General features: G+C 40.1%; 1 protein-coding gene across 3 annotated transcripts in view; it reads left to right on the top strand.

Moving 5' to 3' along the window:
- Positions 1-11,933, top strand: part of SH3GL3 (SH3 domain containing GRB2 like 3, endophilin A3) — a 61,573-nt gene extending 49,640 nt beyond the window's left edge. For all 3 annotated transcript variants that reach the window (XM_017805127.1, XM_017805126.1, XM_017805125.1), the window contains 4 exons: positions 981-1,139; positions 3,923-4,026; positions 5,233-5,360; positions 11,145-11,933. In XM_017805127.1, the coding sequence (XP_017660616.1) occupies positions 981-1,139; positions 3,923-4,026; positions 5,233-5,360; positions 11,145-11,350 (597 nt within the window). In that variant the 3' untranslated portion in view covers positions 11,351-11,933. The remainder of the gene's footprint in view (positions 1-980; positions 1,140-3,922; positions 4,027-5,232; positions 5,361-11,144) is intronic.
- The last annotated feature ends 1,806 nt before the right edge of the window (positions 11,934-13,739 follow it).

Here is a 13,739-nt window from a genome sequence, read left to right as displayed (position 1 = left end):
TGAATATAACTGTTAGAAAAGGCTATTCAGGGCAATCACAGAATGTTCTGAAAAGTGTCATAAAATGCTGAAGTGCCATATGCCACTATAGGAAAAATATAGGACACTAAGGAACACATTTTTAACCTTTAGAGTTAAGTTTTTCAGTGTTTTTGTTTACAATGTGACAATTCAAAGGAAGCCAGGCAGTCTTTGTTTGAATCTGTTGATTCCAATGGATTCGAGTAATAAGCAAGTTAAAATGATGAAATGCAGAAATGAAAGTTATTTTATTTGTTTACACATAAATGGATGTGGAAAGCATAGCAAAAATATAGTAATAATGTCTTGATGTCTCTAACTGTCTTCCATGATACATAACTGTTTTCAGTTGTGGTTCTTCTGAACTGATGAAAAGAAGTTGTTTGACGTCAGTTTTAATGAGCATTTTGTACTGTCACTTTGAGTCCATTCTCCAAGTCTGTCAGTCCCGTGATTTTTGGCAACAGAAAAACTTGTGTAGGTAGATGGAAGTGTCAAGTTGATACCTAACAAAGAGAGCAAGAATACAAGATTTACTGAAGCACTGCTTATGATGGGAAAATAACCCTTTAACTTTTAGCAGTCGTATTGCAAGCAATTCAAGACATAAAATTGAATTACATGTAGATTAGGGTGACACACACATATTTAGGTGGATCCTGCTTCTCATTCGGAGAATCTGAGGTGTTGCATATTTAGTGAACTCCATGAGGTGGATGTCTAAGATTAGCAAATCAAAATAGCCGATACCCCACGTGCTAACAAATGGCTGTTTATTAAAATTTCATTCAGCCCTTGACTTACCTGATGCTGCCTTGCATCAAAGGGATGGGCTGTAATAATCTCTGAGCCTTGTATTTCTCTGAGTCTGCATATATTTGCATCCTTAACTGAAATCTCCTGTGTTTGTTTGGGCATGTCCTGTTTGGTCCTTCTCATAAATGTTTTGTCTAATTTAGCATCATCTGAAGAAACTGGAAGGACGCCGTTTGGATTACGATTATAAAAAGAAGCGTTTTGGAAAGATCCCGGATGAAGAAGTTAGACAAGCAGTAGAAAAATTTGAAGAGTCAAAGGAATTGGCTGAAAGAAGCATGTTCAATTTCTTAGAAAATGATGTAAGTCTGTCCTGCATTTTTGTTTGCTGGAATACATCCAGGAGGGCAAATGTGTGGGACTGGATAAAGCCTGTCCCATCCTTCACAGAAGGTAAGGTCAGAAAGCAGAAAGTGCCTCTTCCTGCTTTTAGTCTCCTGTCAGAGAAGAACATAATGCACAGCACAAATGGGACAACTCAAGAATTCAGAAATTTCTTCTGGAGACACAGTGGCTCAGACAAGATTGCCACAGAGGTCTTAAATAGAACTAGCTGAGAGTAGAATGCAGTTTGGTCAGTGAGAGGGTGAAAGTTGGAAGATTAGCATAGTCATAGACCTGCTGCTGAAACTATGAGCAAGGGTGTATACCCTTTATGAATTTTAGATCACTTACAGCCAAAACTTTGCTGCTGTTTTGGAGTCTCTGAATGATTTAACCTCTGAAAATCATTATTGTTACTATTTGGCTCTGAAAATTACTCCATAGAGTGAGTCTGTGGCTTGGGCTCAGGTATGTGGACTTTGGCTCAGAGTCCAAGTCCATCATAAATGATGTCTAAATAAGGAGCAGCTGTGGTCATTCAGGATAATCCTCTTTCTGTCCACACACAGACGAATAGCAGGATATGCTTTCTCCCATGTAACCATGGAATTGTAGGAAAAGAGAACTGGACCCATTTGGGCCTATTCCAAAGCTTTCTCTTCTCCTTTAGGTGCAGCATCACAGCAAACGCACTTATAAATTAGGAAGTGTGCTGTCTGAGCAAACTGCAACAAAGAGGAGCTGTTAAGTGAGAATATTTAACTGCAAGCAGCCTCTCCCTCTATGCACACCCAGTTATAAACTAGTGTGTAGCTACTAAACTGTTTGTAAATGGGACACATTTGTTCCAGCAGGGTATAGTGTAAGGCAGTAAAGCCTCTTGCTGCTTCACCAGTGCAAGTTATATGAGGGCAGCAAAAACTGTAATGTGCTCCATCAACAATTCCAGCACTGTCCCACTGTTGGCTCTACCAATTGCCAGGAATTCTGCCTTCCATCAGCAGCTGAGAAATGTTTCAGAGAGTGTTTATCATTAGTCAAAGCACCAAACTGAGGGTAAAACAGTGCAGGAGTTCAACTGGTTTAGCTGAGCCACTAGAGAACTTATGAGTTACGCTTTCTAGTATAACTTAGTCTACCTTTGGGAGGGTGTGAACTGGATTTCCCTCTGAGGTTTTTTCCATACCCATTTCCTATTGTTTCTCTTTAAAGAAAACTCTGTGCTCTTTCCCTTCCATTTTCCATGCTGACTCAATCTGTCTGTCTTCCTCGAACTTCTCATTACAGCCTTGTGGTCTAACCCCAGTCTAACTGGGTTTGCAGAGATCTTAACTGCAATCACTTCCTTATGATCCTTTCCAGTTCCCCAAGTGTCTCCCTCTCTTGGTCTTCTTGCCATGCAGTCTCTGCTCTCTGAGGTCTGGTTCCCAGCCACCTTGCCAGGTGCCTTTTCCAGACTCAGTCCCGATCCACATCTTTCTCAGGTTTTTGCACAGCTGGTTCCAGACCTCCCACATCGACACTGTTGCAGGCACTTCTTATCAGATCCATCTTCCTGCCTTTCCCACTCAACCAGTCCCAGGCTCATCTTCCTAAGTGGCTTTTAGTCCCTCAAGTTTCTCTGGCTCTTTCCCAGTTTCTCTCTCTCTCTTCTAATACACAATTCCATATTTCTTCTGGCTCGTAGTTTTTCTTGTTTGGACAATCTTTTTCTCTGACCACTCCATCCAAACCCCAGGCACTTCATGTGTTGTCCTCAGCTGTTTATATTACTCTCTTCTGACTGTGATGGAATTATATCAGCTGTTGGTTTGGTTCTATGCATTTTATTTCTGTGTGCTATGTGACAGTGTTTGGCTCTCTTGGAGTCCTGGCAGAATTTCTAATGGTCTTTTTAACTGAGTAAAAGCAGACAAAGGATAGCACAAAATTGCCATGGGTCCATAAAACATTTGTAGAAAGCTTACTCAGATATTTTCTTGTGATCCAGTGTCTGAAGACATCATGATGGAATGGAAACATGTTAGACTTCTTGGGGTCTGTCTTCTTAATGTTGTCTTAAAGGAAGAGGACAAATCTGTTACTGCTCCATCCCCTCATACAGCTTGAACTTTTCTGCTTGTCTTAGGAGAATGAGATTATTTGTTACCTCATGAATAAAAATATTTTGAATTTTTTTTTCTCCTTCGTATTCTCCCTTTCCTCCACATTCATGTTTTTGAATGATTGGCTGATGCTTTTAAAATCCAAATAGGTAAATCAGGTTTCATTTATCGGTTTATAAATGCTGCCATCTAGTGAGGTAAGTTCAGATCATTTCAGAACTGTAGTTTATAAACATTGCTAATCAACACTAATGGGTCTGAGTCACAAGAGCTGTCACGGTGTAATTTCTTCCAACATTCTGATCAGAAAAGCCCTATTTTCACCTGCTAAGGGGTCATGTCCTGTTAAATGTTTCGGGCTTGGGTGTTGACAGACAGCTGGCTTGGAAGTTGAAAGCAGAAGGGATTTGCACATAGTGAGAGGAAATGACTCAAGGACCCAGCCCTGAGTTAGTGAACTAGAAGTTACACCTCAGTTTTGTTCAGTTTCCAACTGGCAGTTTCTTTGACAGACTCACATGTGCTCTTTTCCAACAGCCTCCACAAGGTACCGTGGTCTTTCGAGATACCAGGTCTGTTTTGAATGATCTGTTCATTTATCCTTCAGCTGAATGTACTGCAGGCTCCTTACAACTATTTTCCTCTCTGTATTTCAGATAGAACAAGTCAGCCAGTTGGCTGTGTTTGTAGAAGCAGCACTAGATTACCATAAACAATCCACAGAAATCTTGGAGGATCTGCAGAGCAAGCTGCAAAACCGGTAAGACTGAACCCCTCAGAAAGTTTTGATCCTCTTTTGCAGCCGAGGTTCACAACTGTGGAAGGTCACTGAAGCAGGAGATCCTGTAGCACCAGCTCACAGATGCACATTTGCTGTGCTTTGTGCTGTGCTGAACTCCACTGCTTTCAACTGCTGCCACCTGGCAGGTTTTTGCTGTGCTGGGAGACTTTAATGCAATGCAGGATCTGCCCAGGGAGCTCTGAGTGTGTGCAGAGTGTCTCACATCTGCGGAGGTTAATGAGGACAGCCTCCCTTTGTTTGGAAGTTTATTTCAACTTGCATACCTGGGGTTGTGTTTTGGAGGCTTTGCTGAGGAGTTGGCCTCTTTTCGTTGAGATTAAAGGTAGAACAACATTCTACAGCACAGTGAGGAACCAGCCAGCTGGCTCGGAACACAGCTGTGCTGTAACACACGTGTGAAAGGCCCAGGTACTTTGTGTCATCCTGGGAGAAGTTAAAAATGCTGCTGCCATTAATGTGTTCTTGGAGAACCAGGGACCTGAGTGTCACTGTAGCAAAGGCAGAGTCGAGATAAGTGTCTGGGGCTTTCAGATCAGGGTGGACATGGTGGCTGTGAGCATTGACATGAGGATATCTGTGTCTGCAGACACCCTGCACCATCCCAGCTGGAGAGGGGGCAGGGAGACAAGGAGTTCTCAGCTGGGCCACTTACAGGAAGGGGTATTGAAGCAGTTGTGGTGGCCAAATGGTTGTTTCCCATTTTCTCTAATGAAAAGGCAATGTGTGAGATGCAGTGCCTGGGCCTCTGTCCTGGCTGTGTTTCTGCATATGCCATTGAGCAGTTGAGCTTTCCAGAGAGCTCATTCCTGCAACTTGTGCTGAACTCAGTGGCAGCCGTGGGTGCTCATCACTTTTCAAACTCTGACTGTTAAGTTTTATGCCTCTGTCAGCAGGACTGAAGTATTAAATAAAATTCTTAAATAGAACAGGGACTTGTTGAAATTCAAGGATTGCATTAGAATTGAGGAGCCTTTACTAAAAACACACACTCCCCCCCAAAAAACCCAACCCAACCAACCAAAAAGCCCACCACAATAAAACCAAAACCAGCAGGAGGTTTTCTTACCCCACCTTTCAAACAGCAAAGCACTGAACCTGAGCTTAAGTTCTGTTAGTATTCTTTCCTTCAAGGTCAGTCTCTTGCCACTCTTCTCTCTGTTACAGAATAAATGTAGCATCTAGTCGGCCTAAACGTGAATTTAAGCCAAAGCCTGTAATAACTACAACTCTGGAAATTGGTGATAATCAGCAGCACAATGGGATTGCCTATAGTTCTTCCATAAAAACATCAGGTGAGTCTGTCACCACAGAATTACTGTGTCTATAGATGTTTTGCCGGGGTGTTGCTTGAGGTATTCCTTGTACCATGAAGAACAATGGATCCATGAGGCATCAGTATTCATGCATTTGACTCCAGTTTGTTCCCCAGATTTGGAAATGGAATTGTGAAGCAGTGTTCCTCTCAACAGCCTCTCACCCATCTGAAATTTAGGTGTGGCATTCTGCTTGGTCTTTTATGTTCTCTGTATTGCCACTGAGGGTGGGAGGAGAGAGGGAGAGGCACTTGCAGAAAAACAGTTCATTTCTTGCAAAGACAGATGCCTGTGGTGGGTGTGTTTGATCACTGTTTGGAGTATCTCCAGGTGCTAATTTTTCTCCCCAGTCTGAGACCATAAATGATCAGAACAGGATGTTAAATATTAGCTATGTAAAATTCAGAGAGATGACTCCCACCCTTACTGATTTTATTAACATTTTTTACTTTACTGCCCTCTAAATTATATGTGCATTAATGAACTGAAGTAGGTGTGGTGGTGTGGGCATAGGATCCCTCCTTTGATTAGGCCCTGATTCCACAAAAAAAAATCAACTGTTGAAAGTTGTATGAATATTAATAATTAGTAAGGTTGCACTACTCATTAAAATAGCTTTTCTTCATCTCATGAATAAAATTATTTTGTCCTATCTCCTTAATGAATACAGTGCATGATGAAAGTTAAAAGACCAAACCAATAAAAAACCCAAACAAACAAAAAACTCAAAACACAGAAGACAACTATATGCAAAGAAAAGACAACCAAAAAAAGCCAAATTTTTCCATAAACATTTTTTGTAAAGAAAATAGAGGGGATGTAGGAAGCCAAAGGTTCCCTTCTCTGCTTGGCGTGGTACCTAGGATCTTTTTCTGAATGTTTTTCTTTTTATTTTTTTCCTACCTTTCCATTTTTCCTCTTCCCTCCAGTCTTGTTTCTTTTTAAAGGTTTTGGGGAGAGAAATGAGAGAACTAAAAGTGAAAGAATAAAGCTTGGAGCTGTAACTTCATGCTTCTTCTAATGCCTCTTTAATTTTCTTTGCACTGTGCTACAAGAGGAAGCTATTATACAATCCACACTGAAGGGGATTTGCAGCAGTTTGGCAGCATAAATCCACCCAGCAAGACCTGATTCCTCGATTTGTTTGAAGCTCCCCTTGCTGCCTGAATGCTAAGAGTAGTTTTTGTGTTGCTGTCAAACGTGGGATGGAGGGAGACAACCCCCTCTGCACATTCTCCCAGGTCAGACCACTGGTTCCTAAGACATATGATCCAAGGACACATTTCATCCAAAGCACTGGAGATGTTTGCAGTGATCAATAACTTCCTGGTTATTTTATGAAAGTAGCAAAATCATAGCAACTTTATTAAAAATTCAGCATACAATTTCTAGGCCCCAGTCACTTACTTATCAAGTTATCATAGCTTTTATTTTGTTCTGTTTTGCATGTGCAGTGGAGAAAGGAGATTCAGATTCAGCATTTGTTTATAAACTAGTGTGTCAAACCACATTACAGTGGTTTATCATTACCATCAAGTAATTGATCCAAGATGTCCTTTAAGGGTAATCAATCCTGCCTTTGGGAGAAAGACAGATGATGACTTCTCAAGGTTGCTTCCAGCCCACTTAGTTAAAGAAAAGTCCCAGTTTTAATGAGCTGAAATTCAGTGAAAACTGAAAAATAAATGACCGCTGACCACTAAGATAAGGAAGGAGTGAGCCACTTCCACTCCTTGGCTCCATTCATGGACTGTTGCATGAGCTATTTACATATCATTAAATGAAGGGTTGTCACTTACTGCTTCAGTCTCTCAGGGCTGTCAGAATGCAAAAGAACTAAAAGATGAAAGAGATGAAAAGGAGAAATGGGATATATGTAACAATTCTTGCCATTCTTAGTGTTGCTAATAACAGCAGAAAGACCATGTATCACTTTTTTTCTCCTGAATAAAGTGTGAGTGCTGTGCTTACCTCCCCAGCAGGTACAATCACCAGTGATATCACTGTTGATTCTCTTTTCCTCTTCCTACTCAAAATTTTTCCATATAGATTTCTGTGGAAGTGCTGTGGGGTCAATATGCCCAGCTCATACATGGGGAAACCTTTATGTCCCTTTTTAAAATCAGAATCATGAAACAGATTAGATTTATGGTCTGTGATTTAGAGATGTGAACCAGGCAGCTTTAAGCAAAACTACTAAATGTCTTAAGGTCTCCCTGTGGTGGGGGGATAGTATGACAATCATCCTCTTTTCCTTTAGAAAACTGACCTCTTCATCCTACACAAACAAGTATTTTCATGCTTAGTTTTTCCTGTTTACACATTGACCCTCACAAAACATAGATGTTTAATTTCTCTGATACTGTCACTCAAGGTAAGTAGTATCGTGGTGTTCAGAGAACCCCTGGAGATCAACAGGTCAGTTCAAAGTAAGCCATGATACTTTCACACAACTGCCACATTACAGATCTGAGTGTGGAACTCACTTTTTCTGTGTTTCACAACAGTTTCTCAAGTTAAGTATCATCTTCTTGGGGCAGAAACCGTATTTTCCTTTGTATGGTCTCTACCACATGGGGATTATTTACTACTAATGACTTGCACACATTTGCAGGGCTAGAATCACATAAACCTAATTTTTATGTTGTGATTTATTTGGCTGCTTTGAGTAAGCACAGATAAAAAAAATCTGTATTTTAGTTCTAATTCTTTGTTATCCTCATTAATCAGCTGCAGCTGTGAGCATCATCTGGCTCATTTTAGAACTCTGTAATTGCTGTATTACATCATGCCTTTCACTCGTTTTGTTTGTCAGGTTTGACTCTGATATGAAGTAAATGGATCTGGTTGCCACGTGCTGGAATTTAACATAAGCATCTAAGTGTTTACTCACTTCAGCTACAAGGGAGGCTGGGATTAATTATGTTAGGAAGCTTCCAGTTTGCAATTATTAAAGTACAGTCTTGCTATCTTATGTATACAGCATGGTATAGAGGACAGAGTAGATGCAGGTACAGGCAGTAACTCCCTTTGGGGAAAACAAGCAAGTAAAAAACCAGTCTGTCATTGAATGGCATTCTGGCTTTTTTTTTTTGAATGTGACAGGAAAGTGTGGCAGTTTTAACCCCACAACTAGAGAAATAAAGGAGATGTGTTTGGAGTTGCAAATCAACATAAGTCCTGTTTGCAGAAATACAAGAGTGCAATTTCTTTGGCTGAAACCTCTGCAATGTATGTGCAAGTGTTTAATAGACAGCAAAAGGCTGGAGTGGTGCCAGCAGTTCTGTGATGTTAACCAGTGTGTGTTGCAGACTGTCAGGCAGCACTGCCCCTGTTACCTTTGTCAGGGAAGCTTTGTCTCATTGGATTATACAGTAGCAGCAGCTGCCTGACTCTAATGAAGACTTTGACTGATCCTACAGCCTGGAGTGAAACCGGTTGTGCTGGCTGTGACCATTACTTGAAAATCTTTCCAGGCTGCCAGACATCTTTTCAGTTCTTTGGAGCTTAAAATGAACCAAATGTGATCCATCTCATATCAGGTACCTTACTGTCAGAAATTAACAGGCCTGCAATAATAAATTAGCCCCATTGGAGCAGCTGGTGAAAGCGAGGAACTCTGTCAATTATTCTGAGTGCTGCCTTCTGCTGTTGACAGTTCCAGAGAGCTGGTACCAGTTCTACCTTGGCAAAGGCTGAAAATAGCTCAGCTATTTTTAACACAATCAGTCCTCTCTTGGTTTTAAGCACAGTCCGTTTTTGCTGGGCAACTGACTCCTCTTTATTTCTGCTTGGACTGTTTCAGCAAAAATAGGAGAACCAAGCTTTCCCCTGGACCAGTGTATTAGACCAGCCCTAATTTAGTTTGTTCCTGTAAAACTACCCTGAGCCTTCCATAGGCAGAGGACAAGTCTGGCTCTGGGACAGTGCTGCTCTGGGGAGGTTTGCCGAGCGGGATGTCTGCTGGCAATTCTCTCCCATTGTTATAAATAAAAGCTCTCTTCTGTTGCTATACAGCATAAAACATACCCACAAAATAGAAAAGTAATTCCTACTTGCCAGTTTTATAACACCAGATATTGCCCCAATTGTATTATTGTCAATTAAAAAGATGATTTCACCTGTGTGCTCTCACTGACTGATCACCAGAATAGTTTTCAGCTGGTTTCCTTAAGAAACCTTCTCCTAATTCCTTTATCTAGAAAATGCTGAAAAGTTTCTTTTTAATTGTTTTCCGTGTATTACCATGATTAACAGATTAAAATGCATTTTTGCCACCTTAGCTACTATATCTGTATTGCATTACTAGTTGTATGCTGATTTACCCAGTAAAAAATGATTCCTCAAGGGGATTGCATGATTAGCATGTGGGATAGCTGGGGGAGAGAGTCCAGACTGGTATATTGGAAAATTGTTGCAATGTTCCAAATAAGACAACCTAATCAACTTATATTAGCAGTTCAACCTCTTAAATATTAAGTTCTAGTGTTCTAGAGGTGTCATGCTGCCAGGTGTTGCACTGCTGTTTACATGGCAACAGCATGAAATCTTTTCTCCTATTCTTCCTTTATAAATGTATTTTAAATTACCAGACTTTCATTTGGATATACTAATATGTTTTTAAAAAATATGTTATGGCTGAACTTCAGTTGAACCTCTGGCTATCCTTGGCCATGCAGCTAAGCTTTACAATTTGAACATTAGATGAAATTTCATTAGAATAAGTTATTATTCATAAATACGAATTAATATATTACATATATATCTTTACCACAAATCCAAGACAATGAACAGCCCTTCATGAGAATATCTTTATAAAAGGTAACTGCATTTCCAAGGTTAACTTCTTTTGCTAATGGTGGTTCTGTTTTATACTTTATATTGTAGAATATACTTTATATTATACTTTATATTTATATTTACTTGTTTTCCTGTAAATAGATGTACTTACTATTACATTTGCATATGGTACCACTAATATTTTAAGAGAGTGATTTGGAATGAAGATCTTTATAGCAGGGCAAACACTTTAAGTCACAAGAACGGGCAGATCCTGTATTGGAAAACTGTTTTCATCCCTAAAATAGTTTGACAGGCACTGTTGTTTCCCAGCATAGCCTTTGCTGTAGTTCAGAGGGACGTGTACAACAAAGGATTTGAGCACATGAACTTGGGGAGCAGTAGCCCAGAAGTGCCTGTCACTGCTCAGGTGAGATGAGGGTGGAAGCCTTGCTCCTGCAAAGGCACAAGGAGTGTGCCAATCTAGGTGGCTGCCTGCAGGCTGCAGGTGTGTGCAGGGAGGAGGGACTCAGAGCCCCTGCCCTCGTGGTACCCACACAGGAGCACTGGGCTGCTCTGCAATTTGTTTAAATCCTTGTCATTTCCCCTGGTGACTGTTCTGCTTCCTCAGCTCCTGCCCTTCCGATCCCTCTGTGGCAGCTGCTCCAGGGACCCCACTGGTTTTGACAACTGATTACTCAAACCTTCAGTTTGAGATAAACATCCTTTGCAAAGGGAAGGCAGCTAGGAATGAAAATGGAGTAGCATCTGTACTTAAGGGAGGAACAGAATTACACTTTAAGCTTACTATAACTAGTCTTGTATTCTATATGCAGAAGCACCAGATGTTAGTGGGTAAAGGCAATGGAAAAACTATCAACAGGACAGCAGAGCTACATTTTTGACCCGTTGTTTCATGCTTAGTGACTGGGGGGATGCTGTGAAGCTTGATTAATATGGGTGTTTTTTCTGTCACTGGGGCAGGTTCTTCAGTGCACATGGATCAGCCTTGCTGCCAAGCTCTCTACGACTTTGAGCCAGAAAATGAAGGCGAGCTTGGGTTTAAGGAAGGGGACATCATAACTCTGACCAATCAGATTGATGAGAATTGGTATGAGGGGATGTTAAATGGAGAGTCTGGCTTCTTCCCCATTAATTATGTTGAAGTGATAGTTCCCTTGCCTCAGTGATGTGTCATTTGAGCTGTGAACATGATTTCATGACTGAAATGGATTCACAAATGTTCTGTCAGTGTGGCATTCTGTGAAAGCCTTGCTATTTGACTGACTTACTGACTTTTGTATGCGTCTTTTTAAAATGTATTTATTTTATATTCAAAAAAATTTCACCTTCCCTGATTTGTCAACCTGCAAAAAAACCCATTTCTAGTTTTTTTGCTTTGTGCCTTGAAGATCACTGTATGAAGTGTTTACTGGTAGCTCACTGTTGCTCCAAAAATGCATTTCCTCGCTATTATTGTATGTGGATTTTTTTTTTTACCTTTGGCTGCAATGATTTTACCATTTTTAAAAATACTGTTAGTGAAGCTAACTGTAACCAGTTCCTCAGTTACTGATGTCATTGAGCTCTTTTCATCTATCACACTGTAATTTATTGTGAACAAGTTAATACATCTTTCACATTGTATGTTGACAAAAGGCAAAGTGGTTGTTGTCAATATGATGATGATGTTGTACTAAGTACAAGTTCTCAGCATTGAAAATTCCTATAATTTACTGACCAAACTGAATAAATATTTCTGTGGGATAAGAAGAGTGGCTGCTGTTTCTATACCTATAGTTCTGGCACTTGTTTTTGAACTGGAGGTCACTTTTGCTGAATATATGAGCTTTCGGTGACAAAAACAATGCTACATTAAAAATGCACGAATAAAGACAAAGTATTAGTTTTATCACACCTCAGGCACTGAATTCTAATCATCTTGACACCTCTCTACTGATTGTTTAGCATTTATAATGTCTAACTTTTTTTTTTCTAGGAGGAGGATTAGAGACAAATTCCTTGGAACTAAGTACAAACTGCTTCTAGTTCCACAGAGGTTGTATAGAACACCTGTGAGAGAAATAGGTATTCCTGGTGCCTACTGCAAACAAATGAAAAGTCAATACACTTCTACTTTTTATGTTTAGTTGAAAGGGATGGAAAGGAGAAAAAAAGAGAAAATGATGTGATAACTAAAGATATGCTAAAAAAAAGCCTCAAAATTAAGGACAAATTTAGGCATCCTAAGTACTTAAGTACTAAATGAAGTTAGAATCACCGTGTTTCTCTATTAGCCATCTCTTGCATGTTTAGTGATGGAGTAGTGACCAAATCAAGTCAGCAGCCCCAGAGGAAGATGTGGTATTTTGCCAGTTGCTCTCCATACAAGATAAATTGATGAGAAGAGAGCTGAACTCTTTTATGGGCAAATTGTCTTGAATCCACCTTCAGAGTTTCACTCTGTAGCCGGTTCTGTAGTCCAGTTGAAACAGCATTCCCTAGAGAGGAAAGAATTTCATGTGTATAACAGGTGCAGTCCCTTTTCCTTTTAAGAAGCATAAATAGCCCCCACGTGGCTCTCACACCCGTGGCTTTCTGGTTTCTCTCACCTCTGGTCTGGACTTGTGCAATGGTCATAAAAGAAGAGGAGGGTTATCCTTCACAGCTTCTGCTGGAGCCTGCTCCTTCAGGCACATCATTTCTGAATTACTAGTTACTAGAGCAACAATAGGGAAAGAAAATTGCCCTGGCTGGTTTTTGAATGACAGTAGCTATGAAGTTCTGAACATAAAATGCTTGAGACAACTTACAAGGTTCAGTTCTTTGGGATTCACAGCTGCTTTTGCTTTTCCCCCATTCTAAGAGAGATCTCACCTACCATACCTTTCCAGTACAGGCAAGAAATGAGGAATCAAAATCTCCCTTTTACCTCAACAGAATTCCCTAAAGTAAAGAATTATATATGCACAAATGTACATGCACAGATATATATATATTTGAATTCTCAATACACTTTTCAATAGACAGCTTGCCATTTAGTATAGAGCTCCTGGACAGCTGCAATAGATGCCTCATTAGAAGTAGAAAGTGAAAAATTAGTAACCTGGAAGCAAATCAAAAGCTCTACACTGTTAGCAATTAGGGTTTCCTATGGTCTATGTACTTTACCTACTATCATTAAGGTTTGCTGTCAGGAAGACAATTTGCACAGTAGGATCCATTGCACAGCAGAGAATTGATTCTTCTATTTGTGTCTTTATAAAAAGTTGCATGCTAAGGAAAAGCAACATAAACTACCCTGTAGACTGTGAATTGAGTAAAAAGAAGTAGAACTTGTTTCCTGGACTGTTGCTCTTCCCTATCAACACTTGTATACTGCTTTAGCTCTTCCATGGCAGTTGCTAAACACCATCCCTCCCTTGTGCAGTAAAAAGGTTTTATTTGAAATGCTGAAGATTCCTCTTAAGTCAAGCTTTATTTGAAATGAGTGATTAATATAAACAGGAGAGCAGAGTACAGTTCTGAAGGTTTCTTCACTCTGCAATCCTTAAACTTACCAGTTTATTACTTTGAAGT

The sequence above is a fragment of the Lepidothrix coronata genome, unplaced genomic scaffold, assembly GCF_001604755.1.
Source record: "Lepidothrix coronata isolate B3197 unplaced genomic scaffold, Lepidothrix_coronata-1.0 Scaffold11, whole genome shotgun sequence".
NCBI lineage: Eukaryota > Metazoa > Chordata > Aves > Passeriformes > Pipridae > Lepidothrix > Lepidothrix coronata.
The sequence above is the reverse complement of the archived record's forward strand: the minus strand, read 5'-3'. Positions and strand labels throughout refer to the sequence as shown.